Source organism: Aegilops tauschii, chromosome 1, assembly GCF_002575655.3.
Source record: "Aegilops tauschii subsp. strangulata cultivar AL8/78 chromosome 1, Aet v6.0, whole genome shotgun sequence".
Classification (NCBI taxonomy): domain Eukaryota; kingdom Viridiplantae; phylum Streptophyta; class Magnoliopsida; order Poales; family Poaceae; genus Aegilops; species Aegilops tauschii.
In genome coordinates, this window is record NC_053035.3 from 288,604,981 (window position 1) to 288,627,766 (window position 22,786).

A 22,786-nucleotide genomic window follows, 5' to 3' on the forward strand; every position below is an offset into this window, starting at 1 on the left:
CTCCTCGTGGCTCTTCTGGTACTTTCTCGAAGCATTGGGGGTCTCTTATGTTCCAAAGAAATCGTCAAAAAGTTTCGTCGCGTTTGGACTTCGTTTGGTATGGATTTTTTGGAAAACCAAAAACAAGTAGAAATTAGCAACTCGTACTGGGCACTAGGTTAATATGTTAGTCCATGAAAATCATATAAAATTCATATAAAAGTGCACCAAAACCATATAAAATTATTGCCAACATGGCATGGATACTTTATAAATTATAGATACGTTGGAGACGTATCAGGTAACGTTGGTGCCATCCTCAGGTAAAGCAACAGTCTGCACCGTCTCAGGGCACAACACGACAGGCAAGCCTCCCTTCTCCTCATAAGCTGCACAACAGTCCTCATAAAGTGCACGACAGGCGGCAATTGATGCCACCATTGAAGACGGTGACGAGGTGCGATGCACGAGGGAGCAAGGACCAAATGCGCCATCTGGCCCCACGTCGACATAGGTGACCTGAGGATGGTCCAAGCCGACAACACCCTTCGACCAGATCCTGAAGGATGAAACCTCCTCACGCACAGGTTGGGTCACCTTAGCCACCATGTCCTGGATCTGCAAATGAAACAATGCCAATTGAGTTGTAAAAGTAGCCTGCAACCACTATCCAACACGGCCTTAACGGTGACATCACACACAACAACATCGACATGATGGGCATCGCATGTGTCGTAGGACTCTTGAACATGGCAAAAGAATCCATGGACCTTCGGAGGCTGCAACGATGCAGAACGATCATCTCCCATAGGTGGCTACGCTGAAATCTTGGCCCACGAGCATACATGAGGTGACCCAGGAGGCAAGTTGTGAAGATCGTGTGAGGGAGCATCCGGCATGACCGAACGATGCCGACTGTCCCGCTCCCTGTGGCCTGCATGCAGGCAGCCAAGACACCTGAAGGGCTCACAACAGTCCCGCACGAAATGGTCTCTCGCAAGGAATCGATAGAATCTTCCCTGTTGAATATATGGTATTGTATGTGTATTTTGTATATCGTGGCCCACCTCCTAGTCTTTGTATAGTAGAGTTTGAGGCCCACATTGTACATCATATATACGTGCATCTGCACCCGATCAATACTTCGTGAGTTGAATTGCCAAACCTATCTCTCTACACAGTATCATACCTTCCGATCCTGCCCTAACCTTTAGCCGCCGCCGCCGCGACTACCATCGCCGCCGCCGCTCCCAGTCGCCGTCGTCGCCCCCCATACCCTAGCTTCCGCCCCTAAGCCCCAAACCCTAATGCCGCTGCCGCTGTTTTGCACCCATCGCCGCTGCTGCTCTCTGCCCTCCCGCACCACAGCCACCGCCCTTGCACCAGAGCTGCCGCCGCCCTGCCGCCGCTGCCCTCCCTCGCAGCCGCCACCGCTGTTTTTCTCCATAGCCGCCGCACCTCCCTCCCTCTCGCTACATCATGTCTTCCCCTGGCTCCTCCATCTCAGACAGCACCAACCCGTTAGCCGGTCCTGATCCCGTCCTCATCCGCGACCTCAACATCCTTGGTCGTGTTCCCATCATCCTCGATCACCACACCTCCACCTACTATGCCTGGAAAGTGTATTTTTCACTCATCTTCCGTGAGTACAATCTCCATGATCATGTCGATGGCTCCGTGGACTCCAGCCTCATGGTGAACGATGACAAGTGGATGACCATCGACGCCTCTCTCATCCACTGGTTCTACACCACTATTTCGAAGGATCTTTTTCACACGGTGGTCTCTGATGAGGATGATGCTCATGGCGTTTGGACCAAGCTCAACGGCCTCTTCACCGACAACAAGCTTCAGCGCAAGGTTTTCTTGCACGGCGAGTTTTTTGGGTGTTAGCAGCACGACTCATCCATTGATGACTTTTGCATGCGCCTCAAGAAGCTCTCCGATGAGCTCCGTGATCTCGGCGAGAAGGCCTCCGATGAGCTTCTCCTCGGTACTCTCACTGTCAACCTGAACGAGGAGTTCGGGAATGCCGCCTCCAACCTCACCCTCATCCCCAACCCGACCTTCCCCAAGGTTGTGGCGTATCTGAAACTGGAGGACCGACGGATGAAGATGGCGCGTACTCGAGCTACCCACACTGCCCTCATCGCCGGGACATCTCGCGATGGTGCCCCACCTGCCCCGGTCCCTCAGCCGCGGCCTGGCCTGGGCACCTTCCAGCCGCCGCTGGGCTTCCCCCTCCCGCCACCGCCGGTCCAGCAGGCACCCCCCGATCGCTACCGAGGTGGCCGCCGCAGCCGCAAGCAGCAGCCGGCTGGCACCCAGGGAGGGGCAGCCCGCCAGCAGCAGCAGCAGCAGTACCAGCCGGTGCCATGGCACGTTGGGCAAAACCCATGGATGGTTGCCGTCCATGTGTATTCTATGCCGGTCCCGCGCGCTCCCGTCCCTAGCCACTTCGGGGCCCGTCCGGGGAGTCACTAGGCACGGCGTGCTGCCCCGCAGCAGTACGCGTCCCGCTGCCCTACGGACATCCGGTGCCCTATGGGCTGCTACCTCAGGCGGCGGATTCCCTCCACTGCTCCTGGCGCCCCCGCCGCAGCCGCAGCCATCGGCACCAGCGCTCCCTCCGGCGCCCTGGGATCCTGCCTTACTAGCAGCACTGCACTCCGCTCCTACACCACAAAACTACACCACGAGCGGTGACTTGTACATGGACACTAGTGCTACGGGTCACATGGCTGCGAATCGCAGTAACCTTCTCAACGCCCGTCCCGTCCATAGCTCCACTCGTATCACCGTGGGTGATGGTTCATTTCTTCCCATTACACATATTGGTCATGCTACTTTTCCATCCAATTCCATGCCATTATCGTTAGCTAACATACTTGTCTCTCCTAACCTTATTAAAAATCTTGTTTCTGTTCGTTCTTTTACACGTGAAAATCCCGTCACCGTAGAATTTGACATGTTTGGCTTTTCTGTTAAGGATGCCCGTACCAGGATGGTGCTCCACCGATGTGACAACCCCGACGAGCTCTACTCGGTCCACTCATCCGCCTCCACCACTGCCACACCCATGGCGCTCTCTACCGGAGTGGACGTCTGGCATGCTCGCTTAGGACATCCCAACCCTGCCACCCTTTGTCATATTATTCAGAATTTTTCTTTCACGTGTAATAAGATCGACAATCACATCTGTCGTGCTTGTTGTCTTGGCGAACATGTTCATCTTCCATTTAGCACTTTGCTACTTCTTGAGCTTGCGTTGGTTTTTTCCTTGAAGAGGTGAGGGTGATGCAGCAAAGTAGAGATAAGTATTTCCCTCAGTTGGAGAACCAAGGTATCAATACAGTAGGAGGTACAAGCAAGTCCCCAATCTATGCACCTTCACAAACAATCAAACACTTGCACCCAACATGATAAAGGGGTTGTCATTCCCTTCACAGTCAATTGCAAAGGTGAGATCTGATAAACATAGATAAAACTAAAAGGTAACTAAATATTTTTGGGATTTTTGGTTTATAGATCTTAAAATAAAAGATTGCAAAATAGTAGATCGGAAAGCAAATATGATGGAAAATAGACCCCGGGAACATAGGTTTCACTAGAGGCTTCTCTCATGAAGGCAAATAATACGGTGGGTGAACAAATTACTATCGAGCAATTGATAGAAAAGCGCAAAGTTATGACGATATCCAAGGCAATGATTATGCATATAGGCATCACGTCCGTGTCAAGTAGACCAAAACGATTCTGCATCTACTACTATTACTCCACACATTGACCGTTATCCAGCATGCATCTAGAGTATTAAGTTCATAAAGAACGGAGTAACACCTTAAGTAAGATGACATGATGTAGAGGAATAAGCTCAAGCAATATGATGAAAACCTCATCTTTTTATCCTTGATGACACCAAAACAATACATGCCTTGCTACCCCTACTTTGCCACTGGGTGAGGACACCGCAAGATTGAACCCAAAACTAAGCACCTCTCCCAGTGCAAGAAATACCAATCTAGTTGGCCAAACCAAACCAATAATTTGTTGAGAAATACAAGGATATGAAATCATGCATATAAGAATTCAGAGAACATGGAAATGATATTCATAGATAATCTGATCATAAATCCACAATTCATCGGATCTCGACAAACACACCGCAAAAGAAGATTACATCGGATAGATCTCCAAGAACATCGAGGAGAACATGGTATTGAGAATCAATGAGAGAGGAGAAGCCATCTAGCTACTAGCTATGGACCCGTAGGTATGAGGTAAACTACTCATGCTTCATCGGAAGGAGAATAGGGTTGATGTAGAAGCCCTCCGTGATGGAATCCCACTCTGGCAGAGTACCGGAAAAGGCCTCCAGATAGGATCTCACGAGGTTAGAGACCTACGGCGGTGGGAATGTATTTTCGTGGCTTTTTCTGAGGGTTTTGGAATATATGTGAATATATAGGAAGAAGAGGTAGGTCAGGGGACCCCGAGGGTGCCAAAAGGCAGGGGGCGCCCCCTAGGGCGTGCCCTCCACCATTTCGCCTCGTGGGTCTTCTGGCTCGAATTCCAAGTCCACTGGGTGTCTTCTGGTCCAAGAAAGATCATCGTAAAGTTTTATTCCTTTTGTACTCCGTTTGATATTCCTTTTGTACTCCGTTTGATATTCCTTTTCTGCGGAACTCAAAAACAAGGAAAAAAACTGAAACTGGCACTAGGCTCTAGGTTAATAGGTTAGTCCCAAAAATAATATAAAGTAGCATATTAATGCATATAACATCCAAAACATATAATATGTTAGTGTCGGATTTCGGGTTCAGGCAAAACCCTTGAGGTTCGAACACTGGGGTGCGCACGAAGATCTCTCCTCCCCCTAGCTCACGCCCTCACCGTGATCTCAAAGCTCAGCGCGTCGAACTCACAGAACAAGAGACACAAGGTTTATACTGGTTCGGGCCACCGATGTGGTGTAATACCCTACTCTAGTGTGGTGTCGTGGATTGCCTCTCGGGCTGAGGATGAACAGTTACAAGGGAAGAACAGCCTCCTGAGGAGAGGTGCTCTTGTGCTTGCTGAGCTTGTGTGGATGAGGATGATCTGAATGGCTCGAGATCAGTTGCCTCCTACTGTGGTGGCTAGCCCTATTTATAGAGGCCCTGGTCCCCTTCCCAAATGTTGGCGGGAAGGGATGCCACAACGGCCAAATTTGAAGGGAGACAACTGGTACAAGTTATCCTGACTAAAGGTGGTCTTCGCCTGCCAAAGGCGCTGGTGGTGACGCCGTCTTGGGCTCCACGTTGACCTCCGTCCTGCCGTCCTGCTGGTCTTGGTCTCGTTGCACTGATATGGAAACCTTTGCCTGATGCCTCAGGACTCCTCGCCTGCGCTTGCCTCTTTAGCACCAAAGAGGAAACGAGGACACTGTGCGCGCTGGTGCCCGCCTGGCCCTGGTCATCATGGCTTACGTCACCAGAACCTCGCGAGGTGCCCCTTGCCTTGATCTCTCCGCCCCTCGCGAGCTAGCCTGGTGAGGCCACCCCCGAGGAGGTATTGCGTCGTCCGCCTCACGAGGCTTGGCCCCTCGCGAGGGTCTTGAGTGTTTGCTGGTGAAGATGGGCCGTAAGGGACGCTGGTGGAGCCACGCCATGGGTCGAAGGCAGGCAAGTCTGGGGACACCCGTTGCCAGGACGCCCACAGTAGCCCCCGGGCCCAAGGCGCCCTCGGACTTGGCTTCGAGGCAAAGCCAAAGGCAAGTGCGGAGCGCCGCGGGCCCCAATAGCCTGCAGCCTCATTTGACGCGTGGCAATTGATTGGACATGGGCATCTCCGCTTCCCCATGCTGCCTCGGCAACTGCCTGACTGACAAAAGACTGGCGCGGGCTGAATTTTCTTTCATTGCCTTCCTTCGTCTTGCTCCAGATCCCCTTTCTTGCCCTTCGCTTCCAGAGACTCCAGATCCACCCAGTTCCCCTTCGAGCTTGCCGTCGATGGCGCCCAAGAAAGCTCGGGCTACTCCTCCGCCATCCTGGTACAAGCCTGCGCTCGACGCGCTGAGCGTGTCAGAGAAGAACCTTGCTGTTGTGCGTCTGGTGACGGTGGAGAGTGACGAGAAGAGGAAGACTATGCTCTGGGTCGGTTCCACCAAGCCGGAGGCCCCCGGCAGCACCTTCTACCCCTTCCTCATGAGCAGCATTGTCGCCAGGTTGGTTCCCCCCTTCTCCGACTTCTTCTACTCCATCCTCAGCCACTACAAGATCCACGCTCTCCATCTTCATCCCAACTCCATCCTCCTCCTGTCGATCTTCGCCTTCTACTGCGAGGCGTATGTTGGAGTGATGCTGTCCGTGGCGCTGCTGCGCCACTTCTTCTTCCTCCGGATCAAGGAGGGCTACTGCTCTGGGTGTGTTGGCTTCGTCGCGGCCAACAAGACCAACGCCATCTCGAAGCCCGGGTAGAAGGCCAAGGGCTTCAGGAGCAAGTGGGTCTTGATGGACGCTAATTGCTCCAACCCCCGGCTGGTGCTGCCGACAGAGATGCCTGTGTCCCAAGAGGGATGGCTTTGCGCAAAGCTCACCGACCCCCAGGCGGCACATGTATTGGAGAGGATGGCTGCCGACCTGAGGCCCAGCGACTCAAGGGCGGCGAAGCTGACTGGGGCCATGATCGCCAAAGAATTCATGGCACAGCGCGTGGCTCCCCTCCAAGCGCGCCCGCGCCCCTTGTGGAAGCTCGAAGATGCGGGGGACGACCTCCGCCTGCGCCCCGAGTCCCTTTCTGATGAGGAGTTGCTCTTGGCCCTCGTTCCTTGGCTGGGGACGACCAAGGGTACCCGCCGGACTCCTTCGTCCCCTTGTTCCGCCGCTCAGACGGGGCGAAGGTTGCCGCCTCCATGCCCGTCTTCGACGGGCGCGGGCTCGTGCCGCCTGCGCCCACAAACATTCCGCTGGAGACAACTCCGGTGGTCGTGTCTTCCGACGAGTCTCGCGAGGAGGGGGAGGAGGAAGAAGAGGAGGAGGAGGAGGAGCACGACTCGGAGGCGACCCGTGAAGGGGCAGGGAGACCTCCCCCTTGCGCAAGGCCGACATCCTCTGCACCCTGCCTGATGATGATGACAAGGCCGATGTCCCCCTGGAAAGGGGAGAGCTGCATACTGTAGGGGGCTCCTCGAGGTCCAAGGTCAATCCCCGGAGGAGGTCACCGGTCGAGATTCCGACGAAGGGAAGGTCGGCCCTGCTCTCCCGAGACGACGCCCCTGTTCTAATGCTGCCTGAAGCTACTTCCAACTTGCCTGCTGCCCCCTCTTCCGCGCCTAGATCCCTTGCGCCCGTGCCTCAGGCTGCGAGGCTCTGAGGCTTCAAGCTCAGGAAGCGGAGGGACTACGCCACGGTGGACCAGTAAGTATTCTTGTCTTGCTTTGTTCCTTCTTCTGCTGCTGGGTCTTGACGCTTTCCGTTGCTTGACTAGGCCGATGCCCATGGCGAAGAGGAGGAAGGAGGACACGACGGTACTGCTTGGGACCAAATCGCCTGCAGTGGCTGCACCCTCCTCCGCAGGGAAGGGCAGTGGCGGCGCTCGCGCTTCCCCGGCCCGATCGTCCTCTTGAAACTTGGTGGAGCGTCCTCTGAAGGAGGCAACCCCCAAGGCCCCGCTGGCACCAGAGGCGCCGACGTCCGGCTCGGCTGCTGAGGTCCCCAAAGCTCAGGAGCCCTCAGCCTCCCAGGCCGTCGTGATGATGTTGCCTCTTCCTTCCTCTGCCGCTCTGCTGACCCTGGATCCTTCCGCCTCCCCCGACATCCTGGAGCGCGCTCCTTCCGCACTGACCTTGCTACGGGAGGATCTTCAAGGCACCGATCGTTGCTTGGTGGCCGGCCGCCTGGAGCTGTTCTCTGGCTGGCTCCACTCCGACATGGCCATCCGGGCGGCGCTGAGCCAGGCTGCGGTGGACTCCAAGAAGGACAAGCAAGCCATCGCCCTAGCTATGGCTACCCGCGAGGCGGCGCTGAAGGATGCCGGAGCCGCCCAAGATCGCTGCCAGTTGCTGGAGGCCGAACTGAAGACCATGCGCAGTGAATGTGTGGGCGAAGCTTGGGGTCGCACGGCGGAGGAGGAGAAGATGAAGGCCTGGGAGGACGCCGTCAGGGGTCGCGACGCCGAGCTAGAGCAGTTGGCGGAGGCGCAGGCTGCGGAGCGCAGCCGGCTGGAGAAGCTAGAGCAGAAGGTGGAGGCAGAGAAGGCCGAGCTGGAAGCCATGGCGCAGGTCCTGGCCGAAGACCATGTGGCCTTCAAGTCCCTCGAGGAGAGGTCTCGCACGTCGCTGCGATCGCTCTACGAGAAGGGCTTGGAGGAGCTGCTGGCTACCGACGACGAGGGGCCCACCCAGCTGCTTCCTTATCTGGTCGCGGCGCTTGAGGAAGTCATGAGCGGTATCGGCCCCTTAGAAGAGGGACAAGCCCGCATTCTTTCCTCAGCTGCGTTGACACGCGTCTTCCTCCACCTCCATCTTCGCGATCCTGCCGCCCACCTTTACGAGCTGCTGGAGCCTGTGGACGCCGAGCACTGCGCAGTTGCTGCCGAAGCCGTGAAGGGTCAGGTGGAGGCCCTGCTGAAGAGGTTCGGCGCCTTTGATACCGCACCCTCAACTGGCGGCGCTGCTGATCCTGCAACTCCGGCGGGTGGTGTAGGTGAGGGCAACACTGCTATGGAAGAAGCATCCCTTGCGGGCGACGGCGGCGTCCGGGGATGCCGAGATGACCTACTGGCGGCTCCTTTCCTGTTTAGCTTCTGCAATATGCACCATGCCTTGTGGAGGCATTTAAACTCGCGTTTGGTATCGGGAGAACAATATGTCTTGTAATATTTGCTTGAGATTTTGCGATTTCATTCCCATTTGCTTTACGTTCTACATCGGTAGAGCCTGACCCCGTGCATACCTCAGCCGCCGTTGGGTCGCCCGGATCACCAGGACGAGACCAAGGGGTGAGGGGCTACGTGGCCAGTTAGGCTCCTTAGTCACGATGCTCAGGAGTCCCCCTTGACGCGCAAACAGCTTAGAGAAAGGAGATGCAGGAATAGGTCTAGTGTTCCACATCTGCAGGGCCCGACCCCGCGCATACCTCAGCCGCCGTTGGGTCATTCGGATCACCACGACGAGACCAAGGGGTGAGGGGCTACGTGGCCAGTTAGGCTCCTGAGTTGCGATGCTCAGGAGTCCCCCTTGACGCTCAAACGACCTTCATACCTTTTCCCTCGTCGAGGCTCTGCTCGGGAGGGCGCGCGACAACCAGGCCCGAGGGACCTGGCGGGGTGGCGTACACTTGGGCGTGACCCGAGCGTAGCCCCCGTGCCCAGCTCCCTCGCGCGACTCTCCCGAGGGGAGGTGTTGCGATGAGGCCAGACACTAAGCTCAAGGGCTCCCTGAGGTTGATACGACCATGGGGTCGCCCTCAGTTGTTTATCACCAGCGCGGAGCATAGCGCTTCCGCACTTGCACGGGCATAACCGCTCCTCGATAGTGTCGACTGCCAGCGCGGAGCATGGTGCTTCCACTGGTGTGTGGGTGAGGGCTCCCTCTGAGTGGAGCCCCCAGGGCGTGTACAGCCACGCCCTGACATGTGGCTTGCACGGCAGGGCTAGACCAGGTGTGTTTGGGCACTCGTGAGCCAGCGCGGGACTCACGGGGCCCTACCTCAAGGCGGGTTGCGCCTGGTCTTGGTTCTTGTTGACTATGATGGTCCTGCGAGATGGTTAGGCAACCTGCGCCGAATGAATCTCCTCAGGTTATCACATGAGAAGGCCAAGCACCAACGACCCCAGGAGGTGACGTGAACGGGACCGGCCCGCGAGTTAGAGCTCAGTCGTTGGATTTATCGACGTTGCAGGGATGGACCCGAGCACAGAGGCCGTGCCTAGCCTTCTTATGCGAAGGATCCAGAAGAAAGACGATCGGCGCGCGACTCCCGTGGTGGGTGATAATCAAGCAGGTGATAACCATAGATAGATTGTGGATGGAAAGCGAACTAGCTTAGGTAAATTCGAGAACGATACATGCCACTGGGTCGGACCCGAGCGGCCTGGATATGATGCAGCCCGAGGGGCGCCCCCAGCAGAGTAAGCTAAAGAGGTAAAAGGATACATGCCGCAGGGACAGGCCCACGCGGCCTGGGAATGATGCAGCCCCGGGGGCGCTCCCAGCTAAATAAACTTGGAAAATGTCACCTGGTTCCGTTGTCGAAGGGATGTTGGGGTAGCTGAAGATGCGTGGCGAAGGGGTTGCTCCTCATGAACCATCGGGGCCCCGAGCCTCGGGAGGCTGTGGGGGTGCAGGTGGTTCCTTGAGGACCGTCTCCATCTCCGCCAAGACCGCATGATGCCTGGCCTCCTTGGTCGCCAGGATGCTCTGGAGGTTGCGCTGGAAAGCGGCCGCCGTGCTCGGCAGGCCGAACGGCATGCGAACATAACTGTGAGGTGGACCCTCGCAACGTCCCACGCGCGAAAGCCAGAAGCGCTCCCGAGATGCGGCCCTGTTGAGCCCTGGGATGTCGATGCAGACGCGCAGCCCGCATTCCTCACCTGGATGGGGAGCTGCGCCAGGTGGGCAGCGGTCGCCGCGCATGGCCCTTGCATCCTGGAGCTCCTGAGTGGTCTTGGCGACGAACTCCTGAGCGCCAGGCGCTCCTTGCCCGGGGTCCCCCTGAGGAAGACGTGGTGCAAAGCATGCCTCCGCGTGGTGCCTGAGCGCCTCCCTCTTGATGTTGGCTAGGTCTAAGGCCCTCCAGAAGAGAGCCCCCGAGCCTTGCCCGAGGAGGGCGCCGGGCGGGCCTTCCTATGCGAAGGAGGGAGGCGCCCCCGGCGCGGGCGCTGATCCTGATGTGGCACCGCTCCCCTGAGGCCCTGTACGGAGTAGCTGCTTCTTCTTCTTCTTGGGGATGGCCTCAGGAGGGTACAGTGCACCATCGTTGTCGGGGTCTTCGATTGATGCGGCTTGGAAGGCGCGCTCAAGGGAGCACACCGCATCTCTTTCTTCGCAGGGGACCGTGATGATCTCGCCGCTTCCTGGCATCTTGAGGACATTATAGCCGTGGAGAGCTACCGCCATGAACTTGGCTAGGGCCGGATACCCGAGGATGGCATTGTATGGCAGACGGATGTGAGCAACGTCAAAGTCGATTAGCTCAGTGCATTAGTTGTCGCGCTGTCCGAAGGTGACAGGGAGGCGGACCTGCCCTATCGGGCTGGTGGAGCCGTCAGTCACTCCTGAGAAGGGCTTGGTGGGCTGAAGCTGATCGTATGGCACTTGGAGGCTGTCGAATGTCTCGACGGACAGGACGTTAAGCCCTGCACCGCCGTCAATGAGGGTCTTGGTGACTTGTACGTTGCTGATGACGGGTGAGCAGAGCATCGGGAGGGTGCCAGCAGTGGCCGCGCACTTGAGCTGGTCCGCCGAGCTGAAAGTGATGGCGCACTTGGACCACCTGAGCGGGCGCGTGGCCTCAAGCCTTGGAGGGCTGCATTCACCTCACGAGCAAACTGCTTGAAGATACGCTGAGATGCTGGGGCCTGAGCTCCGCCCAAGATGCAGGCGATAGCACGCGGTTCCTGGAAGCCCCCAGCCCCCTCGTCCTGATGGTGGTCGTCGTTCCTTCTTAGTGGTGGCGGCAGTGGAGGAAGGCCAGCGTTGCCCTGAGGGAGGTCCTCGCGAGGCTGATCCCTCCAGGCGCCCTCACGAGGCTGGTCCTGCCAGCGGTCCTCGCGAGGCCGGTCGCGCCACTCCTGGCGGGGGGCCGCGATCGTCCCAGCGTCCTCCGCCTCGTCCTCCTCCTCGGCCGTAGCCCTGGTCGTTGTGCCCGGGGCGTCGACCGAAGCGTCCATCTCGAATGGCCCTGAGCTCTTGACAGTCGTTGTTGTTGTGGTTGTGTACGTTGTGGAAGGCGCATAACGTTCGGCTGCTTTTGGACGACTCGGGATTGTCCCGGCCGTGCTTCGTATCTGGCTCTGCTGCGAGCACGGCCACTCCCTTGCGCTTCACATCCTTGGCCTTGGCTTTCTTCTCCTCCGGGTCGGTAGCTGGGAGCTCGAGGAGGGAAAGGCGCCCCTCCTCGGCTCTCGTGCACTTGGTCGCCATGTTGAACAGCTCCAGAGCCATGCATAACTCCTCATGGATGGCGAGCTCCTCCTTCATCTTGACGTCGCGGACACCATCAGAAAACGCGGAAATGATGGCCTCATCCGTCACCTTGGGGATCTTGAGACGAACGCTATTGAAGCACTGGATGTACTTCTGCAAGGTCTCTCCTAGCTGCTACTTTATGCGGCGCAGGTCACCCGCGGCCGGAGGGCGGTCGCGAGTGCCTTGGAAGTTGGCGACGAAGCGGTCGCGCATCTCATCCCAGGAGGAGATCGAGCTCGGGGGCAGGTTCAGGAGCCACGAGCGAGCACCATCCTAGAGAGCCATGGGGAACTAGTTCGCCATGACTTTCTCGTCGCCGTTGGCCGCCTCGATGCTCAGCACGTAGAGCTGCAAGAACTTCGCAGGGTCGGGAATGCCGTCGTAGTGAGGAGGCAGGTCCGGCTTGAACTTGCCCGGCCAGACGACGCTACGTATCTCCGGAGTGAAGGCGCGGCAGCCTGCTGTGGCTATCGGGGCCCTTTGCTGATGTGGAGCCTGCCCCTTATGCCCGCGCACCGCCATTGGAGGAGGCACGCGGTCTTGTCGCGGTGGTGCTGGGAGCGCGGGAGCATTCTCTTGCGGCCGGGGAACTTCTTGGCAGTTCCCTTCTTCTTGCGCGGGCGCCCGATGCGGTGGGTCACGCCAGGGGGCCGCGCGCCTTGGCACCAAAGCGCCGTCTTGGTGCGGAGGTGGTGGAGGTGCTCCGTGAGCTATGTCGCCCGCAGCTGGCGGAGGGCGAGGCAGTGAGAGGGAGGGTGCAGGGGAGCCCCCAGCAGCGCCGACGAGCTCGGCGATGCGGTCCAACCAATCCTCGTAGAGGTCGTTGACCGAGCGGTAGCGCAGGAGCTCGCGTGCCATGAGCAGCGCGGCCTGCGCGTCCGTGGGAGCGCGACGAGCGTGAGACGATGAGCTGGCTGGGGTCAGCAACGGAGTGGTGGTGCGGCCGTCCCGCCGCACAGAAGGATGCAGTGAGGATGCTTGCTGCCCGTTTCCTGCCGGACCGTTGGCGGCGGGCGACGGGGAACGACAGGGAGGCCCGCCGACAGGGGCTGTCTGAGGGACACGGGCGGCGAGGGTGGCCCGGCGCTCTGCGCGGGCTCGACACGCGTACTCCATGGATGCAGTGGAGCGATGGGACACGGATCGGTGGGAGGAAGGCTTCAGCACACCCCTCCTGGCATGCCAAATGTCGGATTTCGGGTTCCGGCAAAACCCTTGAGGTTCGAACACTAGGGTGCGCATGAAGATCTCTCCTCCCCCTAGCTCACGCCCTCACCACGATCTCAAAGCTCAGCGCGTCGAACTCACAGAACAAGAGACACAAGGTTTATACTGGTTCGGGCCACCGATGTGGTGTAATACCCTACTCCAGTCTGGTGTGGTGGATTGCCTCTCGGGCTGAGGAGAGGTGCTCTTGTGCTTGGTGAGCTTGTGTGGATGAGGATGATCTGAATGGCTCGAGATCAGTTGCCACCTACTGTGGTGGCTAGCCCTATTTATAGAGGCCCTAGTCCTCTTTCCCAAATGCTGGCGGGAAGGGATGCCACAACGGCCAAATTTGAAGGGAGACAACTAGTACAAGTTATCCTGACTAAAGGTGGTCTTCGCCTGCCAAAGGCTCTGGTGGTGACGCCGTCTTGGGCTCCACGGTGACTGAGGGAGTCCTAGACTAAGGGGTCCTCAGGCGTCCGGCCTGTTATCCATTGGCCGGACTGATGGGCTGTGAAGACATGAAGGCCGAAGACTGCACCGTGTCCGGATTGGACTCTACGTGGCGTGGAGGGCAAGCTTGGCGACCGACTATGAAGATTCCTTCTTATGTAACCGACTCCATGTAAACACTAGATCCCCCCGGTGTCTATATAAACCGGAGGGGTTAGTCCAGAAAGGATATATTCATTACCATATACACATTGGCTAGACTTCTAGGGTTTAGCCATTACGATCTCGTGGTAGATCAACTCTTGTAACACTCATATTCATCAAGATCAATCAAGCAGGAAGTAGGGTATTACCTCCTTAGAGAGGGTCCGAACCTGGGTGAACATCGTGTCCCCGTCTCCTGTTACCATCGATCCTAGACGCACAGTTCGGGACCCCCTACCCGACATCCGCCGGTTATGACACTGACATTGGTGCTTTCATTGAGAGTTCCGCTGTGCTGTCGCCAAGAGGATTGATGGCTCGCCTTGTTTTCAAGGATAATATCATCTCCAGAGGAGTCCTGGCCCCAGGCCAAACTCTCCGGCTGGGCGGATTCGTCATGACCGCCGGGTCGTCCCTTAAGCCGACGATGACCTCCCAAGTCATCGAAAATCGCCTCCGCGTCGATCCCGAATACTCCGCCCGCATGGATCCAATGGAGTTGTCGTCGTTAAACGAACTCCTGGATTGCATGGCCGCCTTGGGGGTCGCTACAGACTACGATCGGGTTGGGCTTAAACCCGACCAGAGAGAAATCAAAACTTCGCCGATCACCCATCAGATAGCGGTAGTCGAGGAGCGGAGCAACTCTTCTACTATATTGAAGATGAACTATGTTCGGATCTCCGATCTTGAAGGGCCGGATATTCTCCGGCAGAAAGGCATGTCCCGTCCCCCGAACATGGAGTCGGACAATGAGCCTAAAAAATCAGTCGATATCTCACGGCCCGAACTGCCAGGTTCGGTAGATCTTCAAACTCCGGATCCAAAATCGGGTCCGGGTTCGGATTTCACTCCACCCACCCACCCGGACATAGACGCTCTCATGAGCATCAAACAAAAGTCTCAGGAAATGGTCCACCACTTCTGGCCCAGATTCCTCCTTGTCAAAAATAAGGTAAAAGATTGCCGTGACGAAGACGTGATAGCGGCATTCCGCAACAGCTGCGCGGACGAAGGTATCCTCAATGCCATCAATCGCCGCTGCATAGTAAAGTTCGCTGACTTAGCAACTATCGTACAAAAGTACAACGCGATGGAAAGCGCATGGAAAACTCAGGTAGCTCGCTGGGAACCGTCGGTCCCAACCTAACTCATCCTACAGGTGAAAAGGACGCACCCCCGTGGCACGCCCAGCCGAACAGTCAAAAAACATAAAGCCATTATGCTGCACGGCACCGTTCTGGAAGGATGGCTCAATGGCCCATGTAAAATACACACGACGCCAGATACCGTGGCAACCCACAGCCTAAGAGCATGTTGGATACTTCGGCAGGTAGCCAAGAGCGGCGAGGACATCCTTATCAAGGACACCCCAGAACAACACCCTCCAGCAAACGACGACAATAGAGTATTGACAGTCTTCAAGACATTCGCTTCAAACAATAAGCGTAAAAGGGCACTGCGCGATCTCGCCGAAGTTTGCCAGGTCGCCGCAATTAACCCCTGGAACGACACCGCCATAACCTTTAACGCCAGTGACGAACCTAAATACAGAACAGTCCGAGCGCCAGCTGCATTAGTCCTCAGTCCCATCGTGGACGGTTTTTGACTCACAAAAGTCCTCATGGACGGCGACAGCGGACTAAACCTCATTTACGAGGACACGCTCCACAAGATGGAAATAGACAGGAGACGCATCGAGAAAAGCAGCACAACCTTTCGAGGTATCATTCCCAGCCGGGAAGCACAGTGTGCGGGAAAAATTACACTTGATGTGGTATTCGGCACGCCGGAGAATTATCGGTCCGAAGAAATAACTTTCCAGGTGGCCCCTTTCAAAAGTGGATACCACGCCCTATTAGGGCGAGAGGCCTTCATGCGCTTTCAAGCCATACCTCATTATGGGTATATGAAGCTAAAAATGCCTGGGCCTAATGGAATAATCACCCTCATCAGCGATCCAGATATAGTACTCCGCGCCGAGAATAAAACCGCATCCTTGGCCCTCGAGGCATTGTCTGAGGCCCTTGCGGCTGAAGAACTAACCGCACTACTCTCCACTATGGATAGAGATGATGTCATCCTGGACAAACGACCCAAATCTACTTCCTTCAAGCCAGCAGAAGAAACGGTCAAATTTCAGGTCCATCCAACAGACCCGAAGAAGACAGCTTCCATCGGAGCGCAACTCAGCCCCATAGTAGACGCTGCACTACGAGACTTCTTGCGCGAAAACTGGGATATATTCGCCTGGCACCCCTCAGATATGCCAGGAATCCCGTCTGAGTTGGCCGAACACAGCCTCAACATACTAAAGGGATATAAACCGGTCAAGCAAACACTATGGCGGTTTTCCGAACCCAAACGACAAGCTATGGGTGAGGAGCTAGCCAAACTCATAGAGGCCGGATTCATCAAAGATATTAAACATCCGGACTGGCTGGCAAACTTGGTAATGGTACCAAAGAAGGATAAATCCTGGCGCCTATGCGTCGACTTCAAAGACCTTAACAAGGCTTGCCCTAAGGATTCCTTCCCTCTTCCACGCATTGATCAAATCATTGACGCTACCACAGGACACGACTCGCTGTGCTTCCTTGATGCATATTCCGGATAACATGAAATCAAAATGAAGGAGTCCGATCAAGCCGCAACAACATTCATTACGCCATACAGGCCATTTTGCTTCAACACCATGCCCTTCGGGCTCAAGAACGCCGGCGCCACCTACCAGCGCATGATCCAAACATGCCTCGAGAAACAGATCGGCAAAATAGTGGAGGCCTACGTAGACGATGTCGTCATCAAAACTAGACACATTGAAACACTAATAGACGACTTGCGTCTCACATTCGACAACCTCCGCACATACGAGATCAAGCTTAACACAGAAAAGTGCGTCTTCGGCGTCCCCGTCGGTAAACTACTAGGCTTCATCGTTTCCAACAAAGGAATTGAAGCAAATCCAGCTAAAATCCGAGCTCTGTCATAGTTGGCCACGCCAACCGAACTCAAACAGGTCCAAAAGCTCGCCGGGTGCATGGCAGCTTTAAGCCGCTTTATCTCCAGGTTGGGGGAAAAGGCACTGCCCCTTTATCGCCTTCTGCGGCGCACCGGTAACTTCAAATGGACAAACGCAGCGACAGCCGGACTGGAGGAAATAAAAGCCCTTTTGGCAAGCAACCCAATCCTGGCCACGCCAAACGTCGGCGAACCAATGCTCCTATATATATCGGCAACACACCAGGTGGTGAGCGCCGTACTCATCGTCGAACGAGACCAGGACAGACACAAATTTCTGCTCCAGAAGCCGGTATACTACGTATCCACCGTCCTCATACCATGCAAATCTCGGTACCCTCACTATCAGAAGATAGCATATGCAGTCTTCATGGCATCTCAAAAATTGCGACACTACTTTCAGGAGTGTTCGATCGCGGTGGCTTCAGAAGTGCCCCTCAATGATATAATCAACAACCGGGATGCAATGGGCCGGATTGCCAAATGGGCCATTGAGCTCCTGCCATTCGACATCACGTACAAACCACGACGAGCCATCAAATCCCAGGTACTAGCTGACTTCGTCGCCGAATGGACAGAGGCCGAACTCCCTAAAGAGTATGACGCATATTCCAACTGGGTCATGCATTTTGACGGCTCCAAAATGTTGGCAGGGCTAGGGGAGGCGTCGTATTAACGTCCCCCATAGGAGATATCGTCCAGTACGTACTCCAAATATTATACACAGACTCCAACAACGCAGCCGAATACGAGGCCTTGCTACATGGCCTTCGGATGGCCGTATCAATGGGCATACAATGCCTGGAGGTGCGCGGGGACTCAAACCTCGCAATATCCCAAATTAATGGAGACTTTGATGCCAAAGATCCAAAGATGGCAGCTTATTGCAATGCCGTCTTGAAAATGTCAGCTCGGTTCGAGGGGCTCGAATTTCATCACGTTGCCCACGAAAGTAATCAGGCGGCAGACGTCCTTGCTCGCATTGGCGCTAAGCGCGACCCCGTCCCACCTAACATCTTCCTCAAAAGGCTCTTCAAGCCATCCGTGGTGTGGCAAGGGGGAGATAGCAACGATGGTCCTGCTCCGAACACAAACACAGATAGCGAACACGCCGATATCATCGGAGGCCCAGCCACCGAAATAACACCATCGGCTCACCTCATCATGGCAGTAATTGCCCCGTGGACCGAACCATTCTTGGCCTACTTTAATAGGAAGGAGCTCCCAGAAGATCAGAACGAGGCTCGCCGCATAGTCCGGCGTTCGAAGGCCTATAAAGTTCCTGAGGGAGAGCTCTACAAGAAAAGTACTACCGGAGTCCTTCAAAGGTGTATCTCCGAGGAGGAAGGGCGGCAACTCTTGGCATAAATTCACGCTGGTCTCGGTGGGCACCACGCCGCAGCCAGGGCACTTGTCAGCAAGGCCTTCCGGACAGGATTCTATTGGCCTACGGCCCGGGCAGACTCACAGGACCTCGTCCAGTGCTGTGTTGGATGCCAACTCTTCGCCAACCAAAGCCATATGCCCCCAACCGCCCTACAAACAATCCCCATTACATGGCCCTTTGTGATCTGGGGCTTGGACATGGTTGGACCCCTTAAAGGGGGAAGCCAAAAGAAAAATATCTGCTGGTCATGGTGGACAAATTCACCAAGTGGATAGAGGCTAGACCAGTTAAAACGGCCGAGTCCGGACCGGTGATCGCATTTATATCCAATGTGGTGCACCGTTATGGTGTACCGCACAGCATCATCACTGATAACGGTTCCAATTTCACAGCTGATGAGGTGAAAACCTGGTGTGCTAATCTGGGCATTAAGCTCGATTACGCCTATGTCTACCACCTGCAAACAAACGGTCAAGTCGAGCGAGCTAATGGTCTTATTATGAGCGGCATCAAACCCATGCTAGTGCGGTCTTTGAAAGAATCAGACAAACACTGAGTCGAGGAGCTTGACTCCGTACTGTGGGGGCTGCGGACCAGGCCCAACCGTACTACCAGATACACACCTTTCTTCATGGTGTACGGTGTAGAGGCTGTATTGCCCTGTGATATTATACATGACTCACCTCGAGTGCGTATGTACGAAGAGAAAGAGGCTGAGTTGGATTGGCATGAGAGCCTAGACGCCCTGGAGGGGGAGCGCGAATTCGACAAAGCCCGTTCAGCATTTTATCAGCAGCAGGCTCGAAGATATCAAAGCAGAGAAGTACGGGCCAAGACTTACAATGTTGGCGAACTCGTTCTACGCTTGCCGGAGAGGAAAAAGGACAAACTCAAGCCCAAATGGGAGGGTCCCTTCATAATTGACGAAGTTCTTACCGGAGGAGCGTACCGTCTTTGTGACGCATCAGACAATCACCTAGAGCCGAACCCCTGGAACGCGGCTAGACTTTGAAGGTTCTATGCCTAGCGCCGAACTCTTTGTTAGTCTCCTTCTCCCCTATAGTTTCCATTACTTTTTCTCCCTTTCACACAATTCCTTTTTTTCGCTTTAAAGCTCTCATTCGGCTTGACCGAACACTGCTGACGTACACATTTTTACATATGTACGCCCATCATACCTGGGGGCTTCTTTAACAGAAGCTTGTTAATACTATTTTCCGAGCATCAAGCTCACCATACATAAGTGTTCTTCCCATATGTCTTTTCTTCACCATTATATGCATCGATATGACTTAAGTTTTGGCCAAGCTGGGTTGCCTGGCTCTTGTGTTTACCCCTACGTTCCCGATTGTTCGGCTAGGTGGTAAAGGGAGCACCTCTGCGATTGTTACTGCCGGGTTATCCGGATGTGTACCTCAGACTGGGTGAAGCCTAAAGCTAGCGTTCTTAAGGGAATATTCGGTCGGTGGATGAAAAATACTCTTTGCACTCACTCCATTGTGAACCCCCAGAAGCTATACACACTGTGATTTTTACATGACAATTCGGACATGTCTACTAATGCATGCACACCCAGGGAAAGGAACCCTTAACGGAACTATTCTCCCTGGAAGATGTTTCTTACAGTCTCAATGTAATATAACATAACTAGCCGGATACAACTTGTCTGTTCAAGCAACTATGACCCCTACAACTAGTTTTCCAAGCATACCCCGGTCTATTCGGCCGCGAGGGTATTCGAAAACACTCCGCACCATCAAGTCTGGAGGCTGAAGCGACAAGGTCTGCCATGACAAATGCTATACAATTCAGCTAGAATTACATAGGGTAAGGAAAGTACATAGTCACTGGGACTTAAACACTTCCTTCTCTATACCGTCCAACAGGCGGTCTAACTTACAATCATGTTGGGAATATTTGGAGGCCACCTCTACTTGGTCATACACTAAACTAATGGGAATTTCTTCCCCATTCGACCCTAGCGGTCCGACCCGAGCCATGTGATTAGGATCAAGCTTGGTATACCGAGTTTTCACCATGGCCCAAGCTTCTTGCGCACCCTCTCGACAGGCCGATATCTTCCATAATCGGATACGCCGCCGCGCTCCTTTGAACAACTCTACAATCTCCTCCATACTTCCTGGAGGGGAGGCGAATGGCCATAAGGCCTTGGCAACACTCCGCATGGCTAGCCGAGCATGCTCGTGCACCTGCGACAGTCTTTGCAGCAGATCACCAGCTAATCCGGACACCTCCTCTTTAGGACGGCCCGTCAATATACCTGCAATCCTAATTATATCAGTTCTATCTATCTCCGAACTACTTTAACAATAGTTCGGACACATACTGAATATGCCGCCCCGCAGCTTCTTGTTCTCCTTCACGGAATCGGATAGCTGGGCCCGCACATCCTTCAACTCTTCGCCTAGCTGGGTTTTGCAATCCTGGAGCTGGTTTTTCTCAACAATGGCCTGCTTCAGCACACGTTCGACCACAACATGTAGCCTCTTGGCTTCTTGTTCATTCGCTTGTGCAACTTCCAGCGCCTCTTTGAGTTCCTCTGACAATCATGTCATGGTATAGGCAGGACAGTTAGCATTAATGGCACATGATTATATTTTCTTGATGGAGGGGAAATTACCAGGCGACGCCTTTTTGGACTTTTCCAGTTCGGCGGTAGCAGCATTTAGCTGCGCCCGACATTGTTCCAGCTCTTGGGTCAGCAGGTTGTTCTTCTCTGTAAGAACCTGGTCATACAATGGTCCTTAAATCAGTTGTACCAACTGCTTTCAGTCCCGGGGGCTACGGGTATATGGCTATCCTTTTTTGACAAAGGAAACTTACCTGCACATCTGTCAGATATTGCCTCAGGGCTTTTCTAAGCCCGTCTCGAGCAGCTCGGATGTATGCGTCGCCCGAGCTAAAGGCATTAAATGCCTCGTCCGAGAACTTCGGGTCTCGTAAAACAGCTCTACAGCGTCGATGATTCATGGCGCTCTCTACTTCCGAGTTGGTAACAGACATATTGCCCGAACCCTCGGCCGAAGGGCAGTCCGGCTTTGTTCCTACATCGGCTCCCATCTCCCCGACTGGATCTAAATCTTGGTTGTTGGGAGCGCGGCCGGCCGGACCCCCGGACACAGTTCGGCGAACCTTTTTCCTGTAACCAAACAGGCGCATAGGTCACAGTTGGACACGGCCACTGAAAAATATATTTACCCGTACCTCCTCGACGAGGGCCCGGCGGTGCCTTCACTGGCCCTCTTCTTCGCAGGCCTGCCCTGCGCAGGAACCGATTTCCTCGGTATCGTCAAACGCCTCCCCTATAGAACGCGCGACAATGCAGTGGGTGAGGCAGAGTACGAGCACCCTTTCAAAGGAGATGTCTCTTGATTACTTACCTGTGAAGTGGGAAGAAGACCGGGGTAGTCGGCGATGATGGCCACTTCTATGCCATCGTAGCTCGTCTGGTAAGACACCCCCTCCGCGAGCACCACAAATATATCCGGATCCTCTTCAAACCCGGGATCAAGCTCCCGGTTGTGGTCCTCCGGCTGTGGGACGGGACTATAAAATCCCTCGGTGACCTTTCGCCAGTGCTGTTATAAGCAAACAAACTAGAAATTTATCAAAGGCAATTCGGAGATGGAAGGAGTAAAAACAGAGGGGTCGGGCCTTACCCAACTGGGAGGGTTATACATAGAGTACCCGTCTCTCAGTTTGATGCGAAGAAATTCCTTTTCCTCCCCTTTGAACAGTTCGGCTAATATCTTAGCCAAAGCGGCAGGGGTATCCGGACCTTTCCGGCCGCAGCGAGAGGCGTCGTCCTCCCCATTGTAGTGCCACATTGGAAGCCCTCTGTATTGGAGCGGCTGAACCCCTCGCGCTATGGAGATTTCCATAACCTCGATCACTGTGAGTCTGGACTAAGTGAGTTCTTTTATCTTGCTCATCAGCTGACGAACCTCTGCACCATCTTCCTCTTCAAGACTCCGGGGACGCCAACTGTGGCGTTTCTTCAGCGGGACGCCTGCAAATTCAGGAAGACCCTTTCGAACCAGGTCGGGAAGCGCGACGTCCTCTATATAAAACCATTCGGAGGGCCATTCATTAGGTGCCTTCCTTGGTGTGCCGGATGGATATCCGGTATCGGCGACGCACCATACTTCGGCTCCGCCCACTTCAAATATTGACCCTTCGTGATTGCGCGGGACGAGATAGAACAATTTTCTCCACAGTTCAAAGTGGGCTTCAACACCCAGAAATAACTCGCATAGAGCGACGTATCCTGCGATGTGCAGGACAGAGGCGGGATTGAGGTTGTGCAGCTGGAGGCCATAATATTCCAGAAGCCCTCGGAGGAA

At 55.1% G+C, this 22,786-nt stretch overlaps 1 protein-coding gene across 1 annotated transcript; it reads left to right on the forward strand.

Moving 5' to 3' along the window:
• Positions 1–1,458: 1,458 nt before the first annotated feature.
• On the forward strand, positions 1,459–1,872 carry LOC141029393 (uncharacterized). Its single transcript, XM_073506145.1, has one exon. It carries the CDS (start codon positions 1,459–1,461, stop codon positions 1,870–1,872), a length of 414 nt encoding a protein of 137 aa, XP_073362246.1.
• Positions 1,873–22,786: the final 20,914 nt, after the last annotated feature.

Coding starts and splice junctions, on each gene's coding strand:
- LOC141029393 (XM_073506145.1), top strand. CDS start 1,459: ATGTCTTCCCCTGGCTCCTCCATCTCAGACAGCACCAACCCGTTAGCC.